This window comes from Halichoerus grypus, chromosome 10 (genome assembly GCF_964656455.1).
Source record: "Halichoerus grypus chromosome 10, mHalGry1.hap1.1, whole genome shotgun sequence".
Classification (NCBI taxonomy): domain Eukaryota; kingdom Metazoa; phylum Chordata; class Mammalia; order Carnivora; family Phocidae; genus Halichoerus; species Halichoerus grypus.
This window is the reverse complement of record NC_135721.1, coordinates 98,440,760-98,466,886: the sequence shown is the minus strand read 5'-3', so window position 1 is coordinate 98,466,886 and position 26,127 is coordinate 98,440,760. Positions and strand designations below refer to the sequence as shown.

The window sequence follows — 26,127 nt, the reverse complement described above, 5'->3', positions numbered from 1 at the left end:
TCGGCCACTTCCTCTCCTTCCATGGTTGGAAGGAACATTATTGGACAGCATTGATGTAGATAAAACATCATTTTCCTGCTGAAAATGCAAACAAGGTCTTTATTTTCACTTATCTTAAATTTGACCTGTAACTGGCATTAGAAACATCATTTAAAACCAGGAAACAGACACTGCAGCATTTAGCATCACAGATGCTGGAACAGGATCAAGTCGGGAAAATAGACTTGTAAAGGATTACAACAGCACCCGTTATATAACAAGCCTCAGTATAACGGTGGGACATCTGTTGGCTATTTTCAGAAAGCCATCATTCTATCGCCCTTATTAAAATAATCTTAGTGGATACTTGACTTTTATTGTTTGTTTTTTTCCATATGCCCCCCAGTGATTAAAAACGTTGATATGCTGTTGACATTTCTATGTTCTAGTCTTCTGTGCCTTTTCCTTTTTCTTTGTTTATGTTTTTGGTTGGTTGGTCACTCTTTTGTTGTTGTTTTAATTGTTTTGGTTCCCTTAAAAAGAAAAAAATAAAAGACTATCTAGTAAGAAACTAGAATAATAATAGTTACATTGCAGGTAGTGTTCTAATGGCCCTGAGCTTCCATATATGAAACCAAATGCCTCAGAGTCCAACGCAGAAGTAGTCGATAACCATTAGCTCTTTTCCTTTCCCTTCCCTGTCCCTGAGATTTTGATATTCATAATGGATTTGGTTTTAAAATGTAGAGTTTGAAAGACTGAATTATACCTTAAGATTATAGTATTTGAAGGATAAATACTTTTGGAAGTTCAAAGATCTTTATTTATGGTTACCAACATCTATCTATCATCTATCTATCTATCTATCATCTATCTATCTATCTATCTATCATCTATCTATATCATGCAAATGTCCCAATATGCCAAACATGCTGGCATTATGTCACTAAGTCATGATTTTCTGGGGAGTGAGGTTGCAGCCCCCATGAAGGGTATGGAACAGTGTTACCAGGGAGTACTTGAAGCCACCACACAGCAGAGCCTGTCTTTCTGGAGGATCAGGAAAGATTGGGAGGGAAAATGCTGTTTTTATGTACACCCAAGCATGAACATTTTACACAGCCCATTAAACAAAAGACCTTGTGACAAAACTCATAATTAAATAAAATTTTGCACGGGGCTCCTTGGGCACCGACTCAAGTCCCTGGGGAAGCCTTAACAATCCTCAGGGGTGTTCTCTGATAAATATTTGAAAAGAACTTATTGGTAAGACCACTGGAAGTTGTGAGTTCGATTTTCAAAATACGAAGTGAAGCACAGCCTTATTTAAACCCGTCAGGGTGATGGCAATGGGGTTTAGAAAAATGGTGTGGAGAGTGGACATACCACAGAGGGGCAAAAGGAGGGGAGTAAAGGCTGCTTCTTCCAGAGAGAGAGAGCCAGGAGCCAACACTTATACCCTTTTCTCAAATGGTCTTTCTTTTTGAGGTTCCCGAGTCAGGGAGTTGTAATCAGGTCATTGAAAGCCTACTGGTCTGGTGGAACAGTAGGATCGAAACCTTTTTCTCTACCTTAAGCTGACTACCTCGGCTGCTAGGTGGAAAGATGAGTAAAGAAAAAGGTGATGTCTCCCCCAGGGATTTACAGTCAAGTTGAGCACAAGTTTCTTTATCTGGCCTTCAAAGAAAGAGTTGATATGAAGTAGCCACAAGTAGATACAAATACAAAGTAACAGTCCACGGTTGAGAGCAGTTAGCTCTCCAAGAGAAGACAGAGGGTGGCTGAGAGGAGAGACATAGATGAAACCCTCTCTCTTTTATACACTCCATGCAAACCCCCGCCTACACATGTACCCCCACCACACATGCACCCATCACTGCTGCCAACACCCAGCCCTCAGGGGGCATTTTTCTGGATAGAACCACTTTGGTTTGCTACTTCTTATTGTATGAGCTATGAACCTATGGAAAATGACTCAAGAGTGATTGTTCTCTTGGGCTTTGCCTTTGAACAAAAAGATTCTTTCTTGTGGGAGTGGGAGGGACACCAGCTTGAGAAAAACAGCTTTTGTCCTCACAAAATGCTCTTTCGGATGATATGTTAATGAGATTCCTTTGAACTGTAAATGATATCTGCACGCATGTCAGATGCTAATGGAAATGTTGAGAAAATGAGAATGCACAGGATGGTTTGCATAGTTATGTGGTGGCCCCCATCCGTTGAGCATAGACACCAGGCTTTCGGAGCCACCCTGTGACTTGGCACAGCATTCCAATTTTTGAGAAGAGATATTTATTTATTTTTAAGGTCATGATTTGTTGGCTTTATAAAGCACTGTCCTCCGTAGGCAACCTCATAAGCAGCAATGAATGACAATTCTTCCTTGAAATTTTTAATTACTGTGACAAAAAAAGAGTAATTACTAACTTTTGTAGCTGAACCACCTCTGCAGATGTTCTTAATCAAATAAAAGAAAAAGGAACCAGAGTGTTCTCAGAAGCAGGAGTATGAAATATACAATGGGGGATTGCAGCTGGGTTGACATGAAGCTGCATGAGTGCTTGATAAACAATAGCTCCATCATTGGAAGGGTAATTTAATGTCACAGATGAGATTGTGAAGAACTTTGAGTCAAAAGACCTATTCCTGGCACTGCCTTCTCAGTTGAAGGGCACTGAGGGCACCATGAGAGTGAGAGCAAAATATGGGAAGGAGATCTAGACCTTAACTGAGTTAGACACTGACTTATATTAAATTAACCTTGATATGCTGGATACTGAGAGGCTAAGTTGATATTTGACCACTTGTCTTCCCAATTTCTTCTTGATTTGGGTTCTCCCAAAAGCAGACCCTGACACAAGGATTCTAGGGCAGGTAGATTATTTGTGGGTGAAGGAGGGGTAAAGAAGGTGAACACAGGGCATGCAATCCAATTACCACTCTGAGCAACCAGAATTTTATCCCCCTGGAGAACCCTGGTCTTTCCCACCCATGGGCAATGAAGTAGGTAGGGGTATTTAAACATCATCTCCTGCCAGTCTTTGATCTAGAGCTGGTGGGTGGGAGGCATTAGTTCTTCAAACTTCCAGTTAACTAGCTCTGTGGTCAGAATCTCCTAGCACTAAGAAAACCTTCAGGCACAGAAATGCAGATGCTTAGGCATTCTCAGGCTTCTAATACTAAGACCTCCTGAGGGGATATGGAAAGGTCACCACAGTGCCACTCAACAACACCTCTCTTGACCACATGGACTCTCTTTATTTTTTATGGATTTGTTAAAACCCATCTAAGTAACTCACCTCTTACACAAAAGGAAATTGATTACTCTTATATAAAAGAATACATCTAGCATTAGAAATAAGAACTGTATCTATGGAAATATGTGTCAGCTCTGGGTGGCTTCAGCCATGTGAAGACAGACCTTACCTTGACTCATTATGGCTGTCATCCCACAGTTACAGTGTGCCCATGGGCCTGGTTTCCAGTCCTCAGAGTACACAAACAGCTCTGAGAGACTAATTTCCCAGAAGTGAGTGGCAGATGGAGCCCCAATCTCAATAAATCTGCTGTCACTTTATTTGGGACACATGTATAGTTTATGTTGGCTTTCAGTGCTCTTTTCAAAACTACTCTTGGCCTCTTAACCATTAGTTAGCCCAAGCTCAGAATATGGTTGCTTCTCCACAAGGAGCCGATAACAGACTTAGGTGTTGGGACAATCTTCGGCAGCAGGCTTCATGTGTGACTGTCATTTGCATCATTGAAAATGACATAGAAATTGGGCATGAAAAGAAAATAATTCAGATTGCCAAAAATAGAGGTCATAGGTCAAGTTTTCCAGGAAACAGACTGAGAAGATTTGCAAGTCAGAGGTTTATTGGATCATGCTGGTGACCAATACCTGGTGGAGAGAAGAATGAAATGAGGAAAACATAGTTGAGAAGAGGGAGAAGTTGAACCCACCAGGAGCTCTGATGCTGGGAAGATGTATTCATTTGCCAGGGCTGTCATGACAAAGTTTCACAGACTGGGTAGCTTCAACAACAGAAATTTATTTTCTTATACTTCTGGAGGCTAGAGGTCTGAGACCAAAGTGTCAGCAGGGTCAATTTCTCCTTGGTTTGTAGATGGCCATCTTGTCCCTGTGTCCTCACATGGTCTTCCCTCTATATGTGTTGCTGTCCTAATAATATCTTCTTCTTATGAGGTCACGAGTCATATTGGATTAGGTCCCACCCTAATGATCTCATTTTCCTTTAATTACCTCTTTAAAGAGTAACTCCAAATACAGTCATATGCTGAGGTCCTGAGGGTTAAGACTTCAACACATGGATTGGGATGGGGCACAATTTAGCACATAACTGATGGCCCTTCAGAGTTGCATCAAATTGAGGGAAGGGGTCTGAGCCTTTGGACTGCTGCATGAGTCAGTCCCTGGGTGCAGGCTGACTTCAGAAAGAGGGTCAGCGCAGGTGAGGTGCTCTCTCTGGCAGAGGACAGTCCTCTGTGAGCATCTTCTCAGAACTGCCAGCCACCAACACCTCCAGCAACAGGAAGAATGACTGTTCTCATCCTGAAAGGAGGGAGCAGATATGAGCAGCACAGCACGGCGCTCTGTCTAGTTGTGAAAAGGAAACCTGTTCTTTGTCTCCCACTGGCATTTCCATGCAATATCTCCTAGGATCATTTCTTTGGTAACAAAGGCATGCTATCCTCCATTTAGAACTAAGCCCTTCTGTGCCTGCGTCTTTTCTATGCTAAACATATGGAGCAGCTTCAAGGACCACGACAGATGTGTCATTTGTGAGGGTGTCCATTTTGATCGATATGAAGCCAACTTGGAAATTAACTTGTACAAATGAGCCTCCAGCTCAAATCAAAATAACTCTCAGTTCTTCTGCTACATGGCCATTTTGTTCATATAGAGTTGAAGAAAAGTCAGAAAGAGCAGTTTATCAAAACAAAGCAAGAAGACTGAATCGTTTTGCCACAGAGTAATGACAGATGAACTGAGTTTGCAAAAAAGCCCCCCCCCCCCGCAAATAAAGAATCCTTTTTATGCATGCGGAAGCAATTTCAAAATGCAAAAATGCCCTTTGAGTGTTTATGGATTATAAATGTTCTCCAACTCATCCAAAAGTCTCTGGGAACATGGAGAACAAAATTTTCCCATTCTGTGATTCGGGGGTTGAAATACTAGCTTCTGTAGTGGAGTGCACAAATACGAGCATACTTAATATCTTCAAGAACCAGAAGAATGATATTCGGTGACATTTGACAACAATATTAAAATATCAGAGCAGAGACTCCTAGAGGGTCTTATGAAATCTTCTTTATTACTGCAGCTCAACTGTTCATTTACCCTTTTTTCCTCGCTCTTCTCTTTCTCTGGCTGATGCAGTCAGACACATACCAAAAAATAGCTATTTTCTATATAATACAGGCCATTTTTGTAAATGTTTCTTTTAAGATAGAATTCCTCAGCAAAGTTGAAACTGGAATGAAATGCCTTTCAGCATACCAGTCACAAAAAGCGCCTCCAATGTTCTCTATCTGGCTCATACTTTTTCTTGATCTGTTTGAAAAGATCAGGGTAGAAATAAAGGACTCACCTAGTGCACAGTGATTGTATCCGCATACCAGCACTTTGCTAGGTATTTCAGGCACCTCATGAATAATAACTTTATGAATAAACAACCAATGTTTGTGGAACACTTCCTATAGGTCAGACTCTTTAGATCAAATATCTCCTGTGGTCAAAATAGCCAACTGTGGCAGATAGGATTCTAAGAGTCTTCCAAGATTCCCAATGTCTGGTGTACATACACCTTCTCCCAGTTCTTCTGACAAAAACCTAGGTACTTCTGTGAAGGGACTTTGCAGATGTCATTAAAAGTACCCAAATCAGCTGAGCTTAAGATAGGGAGACTCCCCAGGTGGGCATGACCTAATCATAGAAGTTCTTTTAAATCTGAGAGGTCAGATATGAAGGAAGTCAGAGATCCAAAATCAAGAAGGACTTGATATACTTGTATGCTTGATATACAAGAAGGCTTGAAAATGGAGGGGGACATCTGGCAAGTAATATGGTGATCCCTAGGAGCTGAGAGTGATCCCCAGCTGATGGCTGGCACGGAAATGGGAAGCTCAGGCCTGCAGCTGCAAGGAACTGTATGCTGCCAATAGCAAGAATGAGCTTAGCAGTGGATTCCTCTCCACACCCTCCAGATAAGAATTCAGTCCAGCTGACACCTTGATTTTACCTGTATGATACCCTGATCAGAGAGCCCTGATCAGAGAACTGTGAGCTATTGAGCAGGGGTTGTTTGGAAACCACAGTTAGTGCTAATTTGTTATGCAGCAGTAGAAAACTAATATTGCAATAGCCACAAGGTCAATGTTTCCATTTTAGAGATGAGGAGACTGAGATTCAGAAAAGTTAAGTGGCAGGGTTCCTGGGTGGCTCAGTTGGTTAAGCGTCCAACTCTAGATCTCAGCTCAGGCCTTGATCTCAGGGTTGTGAGTTCAAGCCCCGAGTTGGGCTCCATGCTAGATGTGGAACATACTGAAGGAGAAGAAGAAGAAAGAAAGACAGAAAGGTTAAGTAGCCTGCTCAAGGTCAAGTCCAGATTGGAACATAGGCAGCTGGTTACATGGAGGTGACTGGGTTTAAGATATGTCTCAGATGCCTACCCCGTTGTGTGCACACCTTGTCCAGTCTTCTCCCCTTGAACATGAGCAGTACCTGTAAATATGAGAGTAAGTTACTCCCTGGATTAGACAAAAGAGATTTTTGTAAATGTAATTAAGGCATTTAATCAGTTGCATTCATTAAAAGGAGAGTGACCTGGTTGGCTGACCTAACTAGGTGGGCTCTTAAAAGGACTCTAGAGGTTGGAGATGGAGAAAGTCATAGAGATGCACTCTTGTTGGCCTAGGAGAAAGAAAGCATTCATGCCCTGAACTGCCTTTCAGGCCCCCATGGCGAGAAATTTCAGGTGACCTGTAGAAGCTAAAAGCTGTTCCTGGTTGATAGCTTGAAAGAAAACAAGGACCTCAGACCACTGTAAGGAACTATAAATTCTTCCAACAACCTAAATGAGCTTGGAAGAAGAACCCAACCTAAGGTGGGAAGTGCAGCACAGCTAACGCCTTGACTGCAGCTTTTGAGACCCTGAGCAGAGGACTCAATGCCCTTGGCCTGGACTTGGACCTACCTACAGAAGCTATGAGATCCTGAAACTTTTTGGCTTTAAGCTGCTAAGGTCCCCATGATTTGTAATGCAGCACCAGAGCACTAATACACTGGGAGAAGGGCAGATTGGTCTCCTTTATTCCACCTGTTGGGAGAGGAAGGACTAGCATGCAGACAACCCAACTTCTTGGTTTTGTTCTTTAATTAATCAACAGTGACCTTGTCCCTTTGTTATTCCATGTAACTTCAGTTGACGCACAGCACTGAGCAAGCTCCAATTGTCATGGTCTTCCAGCCTCCCTCAAAACCTGTCCTTCTACATAGACTTTGATGCTTAAGCCCTGACATTTAACTCACTTACTAGCAGCAACCACTATTTGATGAAGATACACCAATATCCAAGTCTGCATAGTGAGGCTGCGGGATTATCATTCGGGAAGCCTGAGACTTCACCCCCATTGCCCATCCGGCTGCACTTATGCAGGATAACCATCCATCAGTTCTTAGTTAAAGCGGTATTTGCATGCACACCAGATCTTTGAATGTTTGTCATTTGTCATTGGGGAAGCAAATTACATTCATCAGAATCCATTCATTCTCCCAGTCTCGCTGAACACAGGGTAATCTTGGCTGTGTCAGCTGCCCTAGGACTGGTAGCCATGAAAAATGGAGGTCAGCTGTAGATATTCTAAACCTGCTTCACTGTGTAACCCTCTTCAGGGGCAGTGGATATGATGCTGAAAAAGATTAATAGAACTTATGTCATCATGTTTATGGGGCATAAAACCCCCAACTGTAGATTAACGGATATGTTGGTGAAAGAAATACATCTTTACTCCTTTATGCCTTGATGGGTGAGCTCCAGTTGGCATCAGTGGAAAGATATAGAGAGATTGCCTTTAGAAGGTCAGCTTTTAAAGGACTTTTTTGACCTCGAAGTCAGTGAAAATAGATTTTTGATTGTTGACCCAGACAACTGCACCAGGAGACTTTCAATCTTTAAAAAGATTCTTATTGAAGTACAACATACAGAAAAGTACACAGGCTCTAAGTGCATTGCTTGATGAATTTCACAAACTGAACACATCCATGGAACCAGCACCCTGATCAAAAACCCAGCATCCCAGGCACTCGCCTTGGTCCCTTTTCACCCACCAACCCACACCCCAGCGTAATTGCTGTACTAACTTCTAACACCATAGATGATTTTGACTATTTCTCTAACATTTTTGAACTTTAGAGAAATAGAGTAATTCAGTGTGTACCTTTTCTTTCTGGATTCTTTTCTCAATATTCTGTTTGTTTATATTATTGTGTGTAGTAGCAAACTTTCTATTCTCATTCATTTGTAATATCCCATTGCACAGATAGATCACAATTATTTATCCATTCTACCATTTTAGGCATTTAAGTAGCTTCCAATTTGAAGATATTACTAATAGTGCTGCTACAAATATTGTGATATGTGTCCTTTGACATATCACATATATGTGAACATATATGCATATTCTGTTGGGTATTTACCTAAGAGTAAAATTGTTGGTTCATAGGATATGCACAGATTCAGTTAACTTAGTAGATACTGCCAGATTACTTTCCAAAGTGGTTGCACCGGTTTTTACTCCCAAAAACAGTATATGAAAGTTCTGGTTAATTCACATTTTTGCCAACACCTGATATTGTCTTTTCATTTAAAAAAAAAAAAAAGAAAGGCCCTTTTAACTTTTATTACATCGTAGCTTATAGGCAGCATCGTTGTTTCTATTTTGAAACTGACAAGCACTCTCTATGAAAACATCAGCACTGAGTTCAAGAGGCATTGTGCTTGGCATAGTATCATTGTATAAGATGACAGTTGGTGACAGATGCCTCCTGCCCTTTATATAGCTCTTTTCTTCTTTGCAAAAGCATGCGGGCTTCTCTATAATTCTGTTCTCAGGTCCTCTGGCAAACATAAAGGAAAGTCTGTATTTTAAAAAAGTTATTTGGTTCTGGAACTAAACACCCTTGAAAAGTATCTGCCATATAGTTACATTTTAGTCAGGTCCGTTTGCCTAAACATATGAGTACATGCCAGTATTTACAGAGCTAGCTCCCATTATGCATCAGGACCTACACTAAGCACAGGTAGTGTAGTGAGCTCAAAAATGAGCACCACCCAATTCGTCATAGGGTTCTAGTTTAAGGTATAATGAGGATTACACTGAAGTTGTTAATTCCTAAAAACATTAATGTCGCCTTTTGTATTATTTACAGTTATGTTTTAGCCTGAGGACCCATCTGAGTTTACTAACAACTTGTTCATAAAAGAAAAAAAAAAGTTTGAGTCATTTTAAGTACACAGAGTTGCTTTGACTACAAAAGTGGGTATGTACACTTTAGGAAGTTCACCAGGAAAATGGGCTAGAACCAATAAAAGTTCATCTGGAAAGAAGTAATTGGAATTTGAGTAGCCTTGACAGGTTATACACCATCAAAAAGGAATACTGAATTTTTTTTTTTTTTTTTGCCCTTCATTGTGTTTCTGTATGTTATTCCATGAAATGTTATTAAAGATTACATCAGTTGGGGTTTAATCAAGGAAGCAAAACCTTGTGAGTAATATGGAATACAGGATTTATTATAGGGATTAGATCTTATACAGTTGTGGGAGAAACCGGGGAAGTAAATGTCAAGGGGATAGTTGACTGAGCAGAGAAAAGCCCTTCATCAGGACCCAGGAGAGGGAGCTGGTGAAGGAGTCTATGGAAGGCTGTTGTCTCTGCATCTGCCGAGGCCTGTAGTATGTCAGCAGGGCAGCTGGTCAAGAGGCAGGTCAAGAGGCAGCAGAGAAAGCTGGAAGCAAAGTGGGGGGAGGACAAGGACAAGGTGGAAACCATGAGAGGATCCTGGAACCCACATGGACAAACTGCCACATGCATCTGTCTCCCCGCTGCATGGAACCCCAAAGCTGCAATGCCCTACAGAGGGAGGTGGTGCCTTTTGAGACAGAGCTGCATGTGTGCCCAGCCTAGACTCAGTAGGAGAAAGAGCAGAAGCTAGAGAAGCTGTGAGCCCAGCTGCTACCCCACACCCAGCTGAGGAGCAAAAACGTACCCTCCCTGCCTGGGGTCCTACCCACCCCTGCCTAGTACAATGCCTGCAGCTGCACTTCTGCCCTCAAAATCTCATGGAAATTTCTCTGTGGCCAATGCTAACACAGAACCATTCAGAGGAGTGTCATCCCAGCTTAGCTAAGGTGACATAGCACAAAATTACCACAGAGATAGACAATCACTGAGATATATGAAAGAAAGAAAGAAGAAAGAAAGAAAGAAAGAAAGAAAGAAAGAAAGAAAGAAAGAAAGAAGAAAGAAAGAAACTGTAGACATGATATAATTCAATCCTTTCCTTTTTTTTTTTTTTTTAAGATTTTATTTATTTATTTGACAGAGAGAGAGATAGTGAGAGCAGGAACACAAGCAGGGGGAGTGGGAGAGGGAGAAGCAGGCCTTCCCCCAAGCAGGGAGCCTGATGCGGGGCTCGATCCCAGGACCCTGGGATCATGACCTGAGCCGAAGGCAGACGCTTAACGACTGAGCCACCCGGGTGCCCTCAATCCTTTCCTTATAAAGACATGAAAGCTGGATCCCAGAGAGACTCAGTGGCTTGTCCAATGTCACAGAGCTAGTGACAGGCCTATAAACTCAGTCCCATGTGTCTCCATGTGGGCGATATCACAGAAAGAATACTTGATGTGGAGTTAAGATGCCTGAGATCTTGTCACTAATTGTTTGGCCTTGAGAAAAAAAAGCACTCAAATCTGGATTCAAGTTTTCTTGTGAGAGAATGGCACGTGGGCTAGGCCCAAGAAATTGGAGTTGCTCAGTTAATAACTCTTAAATAAATGACTAAATATAGTCTCTCTTTTTTTTTTTTTAACATATAATGTATTATTTGTTTCAGAGGTACAGATCTGTAATTCAGCAGTCTTACACAATTAACAGTACTCACCATAGCACATACCCTCCCCAGTGTCTATCACCCAGCCACCCCATCCCTCCCACCCCCCACCACTCCAGCAACCCTCAGTTTGTTTCCTGAGATTAAGAATTCCTCATATCAGTGAGGTCATATGATACATGTCTTTCTCTGATTGACTTATTTTGCTCAGCATAATACCCTCCAGTTCCATCCACGTCGTTGCAAATGGCAAGATTTCATTCCTTTTCATGGCTGCATAATATTCCATTGTATATATATATACCACTTCTTCTTTATCCATTCATCTGTCCATGGACATCTTGGCTCATTCCACAGTTTGGCTATTGTGGACATTGCTGCTATAAACATCAGGGTGCATGTACCCCTTTGGATCCCTACATTTGTATCTTTGGGGTAAATACCCATTAGTGCAATTGCTGGATCCTATGGTAGCTCTATTTTCAACTTTTTGAAGAACCTCCATACTGTTTTCCAGAGTGGCTGCACCAGCTTGCATTCCCACCAACAGTGTAGGAGGGTTCCCCTTTCTCCGCAACCCCACCAACATCTGTCATTTCCTGACTTGTTAATTTTAGCCATTCTGACTGGTGTGAGATGATATCTCATTGAGGTTTTGACTTGGATTTCCCTGATGCTGAGCGATGTTGAGCACTTTTTCATGTGCCTGTTGGCCATTTGGATGTCTCCTTTGCAGAAATATCTGTTCATGTGTTCTGCCCATTTCTTGATTGGATCATTTGTTCTTTGGGTGTTGAGTTTGATAAATTCTTTATATATTTTGGATACTAGCCCTTTATCTGATATGTCATTTGCAAATATCTTCTCCCATTCTGTCGGTTGTCTTTTGGTTTTGTTGACTGTTTCTTTTGCTGTGCAAAAGCATTTTGATGAAGTCCCAATAGTTCATTTTTGCCCTTGCTTCCCTTGCCTTTGGCGATGTTTCTAGGAAGAAGTTGCTGCTGCTGAGGTCGAAGAGGTTGCTGCTTGTGTTCTCCTTTAGGATGTTGATGGACTCCTGTCTCACATTTAAGTCTTTCAACCATTTGGAGTCTATTTTTGTGTGTGGTGTAAGGAAATGGTCCAGTTTCATCCTTCTGCATGTGGCTGTCCAGTTTTCCCAAAACCATTTGTTGAAGAGACTGTCTTTTTTCCATTGGACATTCTTTCCTGCTTTGTCGAAAATTAGTTGACCATAGAGTTGAGGGTCCATTTCTGGGTTCTCTATTCTGTTCCATTGATCTATGTGTCTGTTTTTGTGCCAGTACCATACTGTCTTGATGATGGCTTTGTAATAGAGCTTGAAGTCCGGAATTGTGATGCCACCAGCTTTGCTTTTCTTTTTCAACATTCCTCTGGCTATTCGGGGTCTTTTCTGGTTCCATACAAATTTTAGGATTATTTGTTCCATTTCTTTGAAAAAAAGTTGATGATATTTTGATAGGGATTGCATTGAATGTGTAGATTGCTGTAGGTAGCATTGACATCTTCACAATATTTGTTCTTCCAATCCATAAGCATGGAATGTTTTTCCATTTCTTTGTGTTTTCCTCAATTTCTTTCATGAGTATTTTATAGTTTTCTGAATACAGATTCTTTGCCTCTTTGGTTAGATTTATTCCTAGGTATCTTATGGTTTTGAGTGCAATTGTAAATGGGATCGACTCGTAAATATAGTCTCTCAAGAGCAACCATTTTACACAATTGTTCTGTTGCCGAACATAAAAGAAAAATTGAAAATATGCTCCTGAGCCTCAATAGTGAGGCATTCTTATTTATTGTCATGTAATTTATCCGGGGCTAGAATGGATCACCAGGCTCTTTTCCCTTTGCATAAACCAGATTTCCAATCTCTCAGCCATGTACCCATTAGACTTTCTGTGTTCTTCTTGTCACCCCATTGTGGCTTCTACTTGATCTTGATCCCTTCAGTCTGAAGCTTTCAAGAGAGATCACGTACTACATAACTGGAAAAGCAAGAATCGAAACAATTGGCAACAGGAAGAAACCAGAATATCAGATTTCTGGCTATGTATTCCGTTTTGTTCACAAATCTGCAATCTGGGCAGAGTTCAGTAGGAACAGCTGATCTCTGTTCCATGTGGCATCACCGGGGGTAGCTCAAAAACCAGGAGGTGAAATCATCAAGAGGCTACCCAGTTTCAGCTAGGCTATTGGCTAGAACTTGAACAAATGGGTTCTCCATGTTCCTTGTGGCATGAAGGTTGGATACAAGAGCGACCCTCCCAAAAGGACGAGGCAGAAACTGTATCACGTTTAATGACATGGACTTTAAAGTCACATAGTATTTCTGTCAGAGTTACAGGCAAGCCTAGATTTAAGAGGAGGAAATATAGATCCCACTTCTCAGTGAGAGGAGTATCAGCATTACATTTTAAGAGAGTCTAAGGGGTGGGGTATCTCATTGCACTTGGAAAATATAATCTACCACAAGCAGTGATCAATATCCATTATGAATTTATAAACACAGCACTTGTCAACTAATGGAGCTCTTTTCCAACAATAAGCCCAGAGAATAAGTTTATGCACATGTATATAAATACATTCACATATGCATACATAAATGTACTTGGCAAATGAGGGTTAATTCTTAGATTCAATTTGCTTCCAAGATATTTTCAGTGTTACGCCTCAGGGTCAGGGCAGGGAAAATGGGCCACTCAATTAGTTTAAAATAAAAGTACTTTTCCCCCATCATCCATCTACTCTCTGGGAAAATAAATCAGGCTGCTAAATTCTGGACTCATACCATTTCCATGGTAACAAAGCCTAAAATGCTAAAAGGTGGATTATAATTCTTTGCAATATTTAAGAAATCTGTCTTTAGTTTCTGTGGTGTTTAGAAGTTCACTTAACAGCAATGAGTAGCATTACTATCACTAACCCTCCCCCATACAAACACACATGCAGGCAACAGTAGTGTTTTTTAAAATCCCGTAATTTATACTAAGTGACCATAAAGATAGGGGGAAATGAGTAAAAATGAGACTGTCCAGTTTGGTCTCCTTAGATCTGCTTTGAATCAAATTTTCTTGTTTTGATTTTGGTCTCAGTTAGGTGGCTTTAGAAATAATCTGACCATTCGAAACCTGGAGGAAAAGTCAACCCATAGGTACAGAAGTAAGAATAATTACGGTGTTTGGGAATTACAAGTAGTTTAATATAGCCAGAGAGTAGAATATGTCTAACACAGAGTCTTGTTTTTGGTGTTAGGACTTTTAATTATAAAGTTTTTCAAATACACAGAAAACTATAGAAAATAATATGATCTCCAGGTACCTACCCCCATAGTTAATACATTTTACCCATTTGCCATAGTTTTCTCAAATCTCTTTTCTGAAGTTCATGTGTGACATTTCTAGGTATGTTTCTGTATATTGGTGCTTATGAATGAATCCCTACACTTTTATATCTTTGTGCTTTAAAGATTTGTATAAATGGCATCATAGAGAAGATGTTTTTTGTAACTCGTTTCTATTGCTCAACATTATGATTTTTATCTTTAGCTACGGGGCATAAACACACCATAAGGAGAGCAGAGACGAGCATTCAGTATTGCACAGATAGCTCACCATTTATTCAACTAAATTTATATTTCACCCGAAGAGTGAGTTGATGGTGACAGTTTTTGCATTTGTAGAAAATGTTAATGATATGCAGACAGGACTGGACACCAGAAACTCAAGTGAATACAGGGATAAGAAAATAAGGTTTATTTGCAACCCAATCCTTCCATTTCTGGAGGCCAGATGCTTTCTCTTATAATCCATCCTTTGCGGGGAGGGCTACTGGGGCTGAGTGGTATTTGATGATGATAGCACAGAAGTCCAGCGACTGCCCAGGAGGCAGCCTATCTGGACTTATACAGGGATCAGGGAGCCACAACCATTCCTTGTGTCCCAGCCCTCCCTGCCCACCCATCCCTGTAGATTTTCTCTCCTGCTGGGCACTTTGAATTTGCCTAGTGTGAATCTGTTTTCCACAGGCTGGGAGAGCTGCAGGGCTAGGTGGATGACATACATTTGGGTTCATTCATGTCCTGCCACGTGCACGCCCCACTTCTATTCCCTATTGCCATGAGAAATGCCTTGCTTAATGTTCTATTCAATTACCAGTTGCCATTTGATAGATTGAGTAATTTTTAACTTTTTGTAGATTGTTAAAATAAAAGGACTAAAGGGATGTTTATTTTCAAGACATGAAGTGGAGTCACTGATTTAATATCAGATATACGTGAGGTATTAGGTGCACTCCATCTCTCTTCTCTGTTTACCATATTACTCTCCGAAGGTCTCAAAGAAACACCTTACATAGAGAAGCTCTCCCAAAACAGGAAAAAGGGATGACAGACCTGTTTTACTTTTGAGGTAGCGCTTACTTATTCAATAATATCTACCAGATTAAAGTTCTGTTGACCTCATGTCACTGTCAACTAATTATATTGTACTTCTGTTGCATTTCTGAGTATGTTAAGCTAAAAGCAAGTGACTTTCCTGCAAATTAAATTGCAAGAAGCTTTTTAGACCACGTTCAAATACTAACAGGTTTGATAAATTTATTTGTCTAAGATGGGTAGGACAAAGAGCTCTTTGTTTACTGACATACTTTATTGTCAGTCTGCTATACACCTCTCGTATGGTTGTTTTATAGGGCATAAAGTCTAGATATCCTGTGGGAATCTCCGATCTTATTTATAGCTTGCTGCAAAGTGGCTTATTGTCATTTATTATTTCTTATTTGATTTATATAACATCTTTCCACCAAAGAGCCCATGGGCTTATTTACATGAAGAGTGCACACACACACACACACACACCAACTCACACGCACACTTGAACTTCACTCAACACTGTCATATAGTTAGCAGTAGAGTACCAAAAATCTACAGGAGGGTTTTCCATCTGTTTTTTGCTCCAAAACCATGTTCTGGAATATTTCTGATATTCCAAGGTCACCATATTTCCTTTCACTTTGAGTATTTATTGTTTGCCTCTAGGTGGATCGGATCATCTTCTGTGTCTTCTTAGAAGTTGACTTCAAAATCTACAAAAAGAAAATGAGCGAGTTTTTCCCTGCAGGTGAGTAAAGTGATTTGTTTTCTTTGGAATTGAGGATGGGAGTGGAGGCATCGGCTATACTCTATTTTGTTTCCTAGCTTAAGGAAATGTTGCAAATATGATCTCCATATACCAGTAACCCATGGCAACTTGTGTCATAATTTTCAAGAATTCAGGGAGGTGACAGGAAATCTAAGCCCTTGACCTCCCTGTCCCAGGAGGTCATAGTGTTGTCTTGGGGAAGTCAATTCATCTTTTGAGTCTCACTCAGTTTCTCACATCACAAGTGAGGGGCTGGACCCAATGACCTCCAAAGACTGTTCCTCTGGCCCTAAATCACAGGATCTGTGATTTGTTCCCCACACATCCAAGTTGTCTAAGCCTGTGCCTACATCCACTGTGTTAAACACCTTGGTTAGAAATTGCGAGGAGCCCGTTTATATTCGTAGCCAGAATTCAAACAGTTCCTGCACTCTCTCCCTATTCCCCTCAATTTTCTTGGCCCAAATTGCAATGAAGATAGCAGCCCTTCTTAGGGCAATCTGTGAAAGGTGCTCATTCATCGTAGTTCACATTTGAGAATGCAGGCAAAATATCAGAGTTATTAAAGAGCCTTGTTTAGGGATGCCTGGGTAGCTCAGTTGGTTAAGCATCTGCCTTCAGCTCAGGTCATGATCCCAGGGTCCTGGGATCGAGTCCCGCATCGGGCTCCCTGCTCAGCAAGGAGTCTCCTTCTCCTTCTGTCTGCTGCTCCCCCTGCCTGTGCTCTCCCTCTCTCTCTCTCTCTCTCTGGCAAATAAATAAATAAAATCTTAAAAAAAAAAAAAAAAAAGGAGCCTTGTTTACATTGACTGAATGTGTCATTAGATTTGGTTGGCCTGGTTAATTTGAATATTGCCCCCCATTGTTCCTCTTCCAGGCTTGCTTAATACCTAGTTATTTTGATGGTGCCATTCAAATCACAGTGCTCAAGGTGCTTTCCTCAGCCCTGGTAAGAATGGCTTCCAGGAAATTTCAAGCTACTGTGAGCATTGTTGATGCCTGCCTCAGAGGGAGTTTTCCTTTGAGGTTTCCCTATCCATGTGAAGAGGATTTCCATGTACCTGGTGACTCTGGCAGGTGGGAGGGAGGGCATGGTGCACATTCACCCTCTCAGCAGCCTGTCAGAGCCATCTAGTAAATGTAAATCCAGGACACCCTGCCTGAAGATCAGAGTAGAACACAGGTAGCTGTCAAAAACAGCCACAGAAAATGGCTGGAGATGTTCAACTTTGTGCTAACGTTCAAGGTGGACTAAGTACCTCTGAGTCATTGGAAGTCCTGCTCTCTAGTTTTATCATTGACAGGTGAATCTGCTAAGTGTATTTAATTGGAGCTTTCAACTACAGTATTTCTAACTAGGACATACTGTAAATTCAGAAAGACTCCCCATGTGATGAGGAGAGGATTGTCGTTGTGGCCTTTTTTTTCCTCCTTTGCCTTCTCCCTTCTCCTTTTTTTACCATTTTAGAATTTTTTTAAACAACTCAGTAATTTACAGCATGTAAAGCACTTAGCAACTATTGAATAAGTAGTTGTTAGTATGAGCTAAATTTAATAAATTCTTCTCCCCATAATCCAATGGCTTTTTTTTTCTGTTTCAGTCTCCTCGTTTCATCCTTTCTCTTTATTTCCTACATAACCACAGTGAGCTGACTGTGCCTGCATTTCTGTATTTTTAAAAGTATTCTCTTTTTTTGCACTTTTAAGTATTCTTAAGAGAAAATGTTCATTCATGAAAAAAGAATGTGACTTGCCATGGTGTGTGATGCAAATATTCTCGTGTCTTGTCAATATCACAGCATATTTCATAAGCTTTCATCATTTTGGACTTCTTGAGTGTTTAGAAATTATGGTGTATCTTCCATTTTCATGTCTTCTAAAATAAAAGCTTGTTTTTGCTCTAGCATATGATATAAAATAATTGCATAAGTATGATCAATTGATATTAAAACAAATCTATCCATCAGCAGATATTTCCAGTGGTGCAAAGCCAAAAATCATACTATACATTTATTCTAAATGGAACAGTTTTAGTGGTCTAGAATATATTAATAATTATGAAAATAAATTATTATTTGAAAAATTGCTACTCTAAGTAAATCCAACATGCATCTTAGTACTTGAGCAAATGAAATAATAATAAAATCATCCTGAGTTTCATATCAATACTTTGAATCATAGCATGCTCATAAAATTATTTCCAGTGCATATTTATAATAGTAAGCACATTTTTAAACTAAATGTCAAAATCCCCCCAAATTGTTGAGTATTTCCATAATGCTGAAGCATCAGCCATTTGTAAATTCTGAATATGCACTGTGAAATAAAGGTGACTTCTAACGGAATGTGTGACTACTAATATAGATGATATCCATTATCTGTCCATAATTTGAACTTATGGTTAATTCATAACCATACCATCTTTGATTGGACTTGCCATATATCCACCCTAGACTGACTTACTCAGATTATCTCTAACTAGTCTTCTTAACCCTTCCCAATGCAATAATAATAGTTTAGGGGAAAAAAGTCATTTTATATTAAACTAAATCTCTATGTTTTGGGGTATATTAATCCCGTGTCTTTACATTTCATAATCGGGAATCTGAGACAAAATACTAAAAAAACAATACAAATGAGGCTAGATCATATTCAAGATATAACACATGCAAAACTACTACCTAATATTAATGCTAGGAATAATAGCTAACATTTATGGATAGCTTTCTCTCAGCCAAATGCATGGGCTAAGTCAGGTCATCTTTAGGCTAATTCTAAGAAAGTAGGCACTGTATTAACCCTACTTTTTGATATGGAAAATGATGCATACCTGAGAAAATGAGGCATATGGCTAGGAAGCAACAAACTCTATTTCAAAATTGAGAACAGCATCTGTCTTTGCACAAGTGATAATAGTTCGCTTCCTCAGAGCGTCTCCAGACAAGATTGAGTTCGACTTCAGGGATGCATTTGGAACACTGAGAAAGTCTCATTCCTAATGGCATCTGCTGCCCATCATTGTTCAGAGTCGCCACGCTTCTCTTTCTTCTAATACCTATAAATGTCCTCCTGGAAACTTTCTACTATGAGTCAAATTGGTACTTTATCATGGATCTCAAAATCAAATCCCAACCCCATTATCTAGGCAGTGCGGTGCTTTGACCTGAAGGTAAGCAGGAGAGTGGTCACTGGAAAGCCAAAAGGCCTTACTTATGACCACAAGGGAAGATGGAGAAGTGCTTGTAATAGTTTGCTAGAGCTGCCGGGACAAAGTACCACACACTGGGGAGCTCAAAAAACTGAAATTTATTTTTCCATGATTCTGGAGGCTCGAAGTGCAGCATGTAGGGGTCAGCAGGATTGGGTTCTTCTGAGGTCTCTCTTCTTGGCTTATAGATGGCCATCTTCTCTCTGTGTCTTCATGAGGTCCTCCCTCTGTGTATGTCTGTGTCCCAATCTCCCTCTCCTTGTAAGGACACCAGTCATATGGGATTAGGGCCCACCCTAATAACCTCATTTTAATTTGATCACCTATTTAAAGACCCTATCTCCTAATACAGTCACATTCTGAGGTATTGGAGGTTAGGACTTCAACAAAATATTTTGGGGGACACAACTCCACCCCTAACAAAGCCCATCATGAAAATGCAGTAGGAACCATAAAGGAAAGAAAGCAGCAACAATTTTTTTTTTTCCCAACAGTTTTATATCTTGCTGTGGGTGAAGCACATTTGACTTTTTCCTTCCAGATGTATTGTTTGAAAGTCTAGTGTGGCAGCTTTATGGAATTACCATACGCTTTGGTTGCAAATAATTTGGTTGCAAAAAATTTGGTTGCAAATTTGGTTACAGTACACGATGAGATGGCCTATGGCAAATAATATTTGTACGATGCAACTCAGAGATCTCTTTGTTCTTTACATAAAAGGTTTGTATTTTTCAGTTTGTAGGATTTATTGTGTGTATTTTTCATAGATTTGGAATATGGAAGTCAATTTTTTTATTAGAGACTAAGTTCTAATAGAGAATTTAGGGATATTAATTTTCCTCATAATAAGAATGTCAAATTTAGTTTTGGAACTATATCAAAGAATCCTGATGTTGGAAATAAAAAATACCGTGGTCAGGCCCCTCCCCCACATTAGGGAAAGCCTACATTTGTTTATTGCAATGGTTCTCAACTATATTTTTCAAGAAGGAGTAGTTCTCCAAAATAATTTTTTAAGTTATATCCTCTGACAAATGGGCATGATATTTTTAAAAATTTTATCTGGGTTTACTCTTTTAAACCTAACAACACAAAGATTCACCTGACCTCTTCTTCTTCTCCTCTTCTCATTGATTTTGTAAGCTTTTCTCATCCAACATCATTCGTTATCTTTCTGTCCATCAATCAACAAATAATTTATTATATGCCTACTATATACCCAAGGTTTTGGTCACTGCTGCATTTAAGATATAGTTCTTATAATATGCCTGAGAGGTAAATATTATGCAGAAGAGTTGGAAGACAATATTAGCAAATAAGTATAGCCTTGATATGGTCAAAGTACCCAGGAATTCAGAGACAAATATGTCTGAGGACCAGGGTGGTTGTGGCAAGTTTCATGAAGAATGTGTACTTCAAGGTTAAGCAGGCGCAGAGAAGTGATGCCAAGGATTCTGTAAGTGACATAGAGGAGGAAGGGCAGTTCAGATGGAAGGATTTGTGGAATAAGTAGGATGCTTATCTCCAATTTGTGAATCCCTGACTGAGAAATGTTGACACTCATCAGCATGTAATTGTATGACTTTATGCATGTTGCATAACCTTTTTATGCTTCACTTTCATCATGTGCAAACACAGTAATGGGCCAATGCCAAATAGGATAAATAACAATGTAAATGAATATTCAGAGAGGTGTCTAGACCAAGCATCATAAATTTTAAAATATCCATGTTTATTTCTTATTACAATTTTTTTTCTGTTTTTTGGTGTGTTTTTCTTATTACAATTTTAAAAGGAGGTATTTTAATTATTGTGACCATCTTAATTAAAAAGTATAAACTTATTACAAAAGTAGTACAGATTTATAGTAAAAATAGATCATCAAAACAAAGAAGATACAAACCATTGAAAATTAATTATCTTTTGTGGTTAATCCTTTGGGTCCTTTAAAATGAAAAATGCAGACAATCAGAAATGCAGTCTTATCACTTGCTGTGTGTCACCACAAATCTTGAACTTTTTTTCATGTCATTATATATTCTTCCATAACATAATTTTAATGGACCTAGTGTTTACCCAAAAGCAGACTTTTGAACTACAGAATTATTATTGCAAATTATTCTCTATGTATTTATAAATAACACTTATAGAAAAGCATCTTTATAGATAAATATTGGCATACAAACACTGTTTTTTAAGAATACTTTTCTAGAAGTAGAATTACTTTTTCAAAATGCATACACAGCCAAAATACTCCTTATAATAATTGTCAAATTGACCATTATGTGTCAGTGTCATATACTGAACAACTGAAGGGTCATCATTCCCAGAGTCAAAAATGTGAAGGCCCATACCTCACACTAAGCACCCTGAGTGATCAGGGTGCCAGCCCGGTGGGGTTCTGGTGAAGGTTCACTTCTGAGTTGCAGGTGGCCATTTTCTTATTGTACCCTCACATGGTGGTGGAAAGAGAGAGCTCTCCCGGGTCCCTTACATAAGGGCACTAATCCCACTCATGAGGGCTCAACTTTATGACCTAATTACTTCCAAAAGCCCCGCCTCCTAATATCATCACATTGGGGGTTAGGATTTCAACATATGAATTTTAAGGGGACACAAACCTTCAGCCCATTGCACTGAGTTCACATTCCCATGAGCAGTATATGAGAGTTTACTTTCCCCCCTGCTCTTCCCAATCAGGCGCATTCTCGTCTTTTGATGTTATCACTTTTATACATGAAATAAGGTAATTAATGGGTAGCAATGTGTATTTCTTTTATTTCTAGTATGGCTTATTCTTTCTTTCAGTTTTTTATTATATCTCCACATTTCTTATGAGAAATTGCTAGTCATATCCTTTGCACATTTTTTTTTATTTTTTTTTTAAAGATTTTATTTATTTATTTGAGAGAGAGAGAATGAGAGACAGAGAGCATGAGAGGGAGGAGGGTCAGAGGGAGAAGCAGACTCCCTGCCGAGCAGGGAGCCCGATGCGGGACTCGATCCCGGGACTCCAGGATCATGACCTGAGCTGAAGGCAGTCGCTTAACCAACTGAGCCACCCAGGCGCCCTCCTTTGCACATTTTTTACTATTTCATCTTTTTTAGTGATCTGTAATAACTTTTTGTATAGTAAGGTTCTTAGTTCTTTTCAAATATATGTTGCAAGGAGTTTCCCATTTTGTCATTTGTGTTTGTGGTATTATTCCTTTATAATCAAGTCAACGAGGAACGGTAGAAAGACAAAAGAAAAATGAAAGATAAATGTAAAAATAGAAAGAATGGAAGGAAGGAAAGAAGGGAGGGAGGGAAGGTAACTGGAAGGAGGAAAGGAATAAAGGTGAAAAAGAAAGAAGAAACACTTTTAATTAGAGAATGAAGTTGAAAACTAAAAAACTCAAAAATTACCTTTATTTTAAGCCTATGTACTTGATCCCATAAGATATCATCCTGTTTCTAAATAGGATTATTCTTAGTTCTCCTCAGACACTTTTTAGGCAAAGCAATGTGCTTCCTGATTTACAAAGTATGGTTGGGAAAAAAATGCCCTTCCCTCAAGGATGCCTTAAGCCTCAGAACCTGTGAATATGTTAGGTCACATTACAAAGGGGAAATAAGATTGCAGATGAGATTTAGGTCGCTAATTAGCTGACTGAAAGATGGGGACATTATCCTATGTTACTTGGGTGGGCTCAATATAATCACAAGGGTCCTTAAAAGTTAGAAGAAGGAGGTAGAAGAGAGTCAGTGGGAGATATGGCTACGGAACAATGTTCAGAGAGATGTGGTCACCGACTTTGAAGATGGAAAAGAGGGGCCATGAGCTGAAGAATATGGCCTCTAATAGCCAGAAAGGCAAGGAAACAGATTCTCCCCAAGAGCCTTCAGGAGGAGCGTAGCCCTGCGGACATCTTGATGCTAGCCCACTGAGATGCAGGTCAGACCTTAAACCACACAACTCTAAGATGACAAATTTGTGTTGTTTTAAGTCATTACATGTGTGGAAGTTCGTTATAGCAGCACTAGCAAACTAATTCACCAGTTGTCTTTGCATAAGTCAAAGAAACACACACACAAACCTGCTTACCCAGTCTGAATTGTACATTTTTTTTCCACAAATGGCACATTCGTTGTAGAGAAAAAAACTACAAAGTGAAAGAATTCAGAAATTTCTTTAATCATGGATATTTATGGTGACTTGGCACATTGGTGCACATTTGTACACCTTTAATGTGTGGATCCCATTGATGTTTAGAATTATACAAGATGTGTTCTCTGTAACGTGACATAAATGAGTTGACTGCCTTCTTAGGAATTGGGTGCTAACCATTTCCACTTGATGGGCCTCAAAAGCTACAAACACATTTTGCCTTCAATGAAAATCCAGTGAAGTGTTGCTGTAACCAAGCAACCCGAACACAGGAACAAGCAGCAGGCGTAGACTGAAAGCAATCTGTCCCTTCAAAAGGCAGAACTGTGCAGTGTGTGTAGCAAATGCTTATAAACAGCAGAACACATAAAGACCTAGGTACACGAACCTTGACTAAGCAGAGTTTGATCTCATTAGGAGGTTCTGATAAAACAAAGGCAAGACAAAATGCAGCTTGGAGAAGGGCGATGCTGTAGGCATCTTTACAGAGATCCCCGCATGGTGCTTCCGAAAGACTTTCAAACGTCCCGGGTAGACTGGTTTCTGTTCCATGGGTGAAAACATTGAGGCAAATGGTGGGGGCGGGGAGAAAAAAAACCCTTTTGACGTACAAGTGTATGAATGAAATAATTCCTAATAAGACACAGGGGTAAGAATAAAGATAAAAATAAGCAATGGAGTAAATGAAATCCTCCAAGTTTTATTCTTCTTCATCTATGGCCCTAACTTGGACCCTCAGCTACAGGCTTTTGGAAGTTTTCACCTTCAACTGCTGTTCACTCCATAATCCAGAGCAATTAGTGATTTCCAATACCCTGTTACAGCTGTCACTGTTGGGGTTATAGAGAACTCTTTGATGGGTCCAGCATGGTTACTGAAACCAGTGTGTATTTGATCACATGACTCCCATGACCCTTTGCAGCCCTTGTCTTACTTGACTGGGCAGCCTTTATCCCATTGACCGTTCTGTCTTCTCCTTCTCTTCCTGCCAGGCCTCTCTGGCGTACTCGCCTGTACACAGGCCATCTCCAGCTGACATCTCTAGGCATCTCCAACTCAACACATCTAAAACTAAATTCAAACTCCTTCACCCCACCCCATCTTTCTCCTCTGAAATCCAATATCTCAGTAATTGGTGCCATTATGTGCCCTGTTTGCCAAGCCAGAAACAGCAGAACCATGTGGATTTTTTTTAAGCAGTGCCTTTTATTTATTGATTTATTTATAAATTAATGAGATTTGAGTGCTCCTCTTGACCAAGGACCAGTTGGGGCAGGATGGAGGGGGACAACCTTTGGCTTATTTTTTTTTTTTTTAATTTCTCCTAGTCTTATCAATTGCCTTGCAGAAAGTGGGTTTAGCAATTTGTTAGATTCCGTAGGTCCAGGTTTTCAACTTAATGGAAGAGCTTTGCACTGCAAGGATGTCCCCTTTATCAGTCATTCTTTGTATGGCATTTCTGCTTTGTCAAGTTTCACAGGAAGCCGTGAGCATACCAACATCTTCCATACTTCATGGAAATCCTGAAAAGCTTAGAGCACTTTATTTTGGTTAATAATGTTTCCTCTCTCTGCAAATGCAAATTGCTCCTAGAAGCCCTTAGTAATCAAATATTTAAAAGATAAGGGATACAGAAGAAGCCTGTGTGAAGGAATTAAGCCTTAAGAGAGAGGACTCAAGAGCACATGAAATAAAAGCCACAACAAGATTGTCATAATTGTTCTGCTTGACAGACCCGCCCATTTGACAAAGGAATTTCAGATACCCATCCTTTTTTACCCTGGGGAGTGGAGAAGCTGCCTTAATAGCCCTAAGGGTAACTTTCTCCTTCATAACACACTTCTTTTTCCATGCAATCCACAGGCCTCTTTGAAGCAAGTTTCCATCCACGGACATGTCTCTTAGCCAATCTTAGGGTCCTAACCATGGGCCATGGTAACTGTGCCATCCAGCCGTGTGATAGATGGGCGATTTCCAGCACAGAAGGAAACATATATCTTACAAAGACAATGACTGTTCCTCAGTCCCAGTAACCATCTGGTGTGGGCACCCCTCACCAGCATTAACATTGGCCAGATATCACCAAGTAGCTCAGCTTGGATATCAAAAAAGTGGGACATTTTTCCTCCAGCACACAATATCAGTACTTGAGAACAATGGTTCTCCAACTGCAGCTTGCATGAGCATTACCTGGAGGGCTTGTTAAAAAAGTGTTAGGTCCCTCCCCTGAGCTTCTGCTTTGATAGATCTTTAGTAGAACCTGAGAATTTGCATTTCTAACAAGTCCCCAGCTGATGATGATGATGCTGGTCCAGAGACCACACTTAACAGTTCTGTGGGGTTTTGTAATCTGTTTGTTTTTATACCATTTACTTTCCAAAAGACTGCATTCATTATGGAAACTCTAGATAAAGGAGTAAGACCAGTCTCGAGTCATTGCAAAATCACGGCATACTCTGTTTTTCAGCAAACTCTGTCTTCCATTAAAGCAGGT

General features: G+C 40.0%; 1 protein-coding gene across 3 annotated transcripts in view; it reads left to right on the top strand.

Moving 5' to 3' along the window:
• Positions 1 to 26,127, top strand: part of MACROD2 (mono-ADP ribosylhydrolase 2) — a 1,992,468-nt gene that overhangs the window by 1,808,754 nt on the left and 157,587 nt on the right. For all 3 annotated transcript variants that reach the window (XM_078056907.1, XM_078056906.1, XM_078056905.1), the window contains one exon: positions 16,173 to 16,254. In XM_078056907.1, coding sequence (XP_077913033.1) covers positions 16,173 to 16,254 — 82 coding nt within the window. The remainder of the gene's footprint in view (positions 1 to 16,172; positions 16,255 to 26,127) is intronic.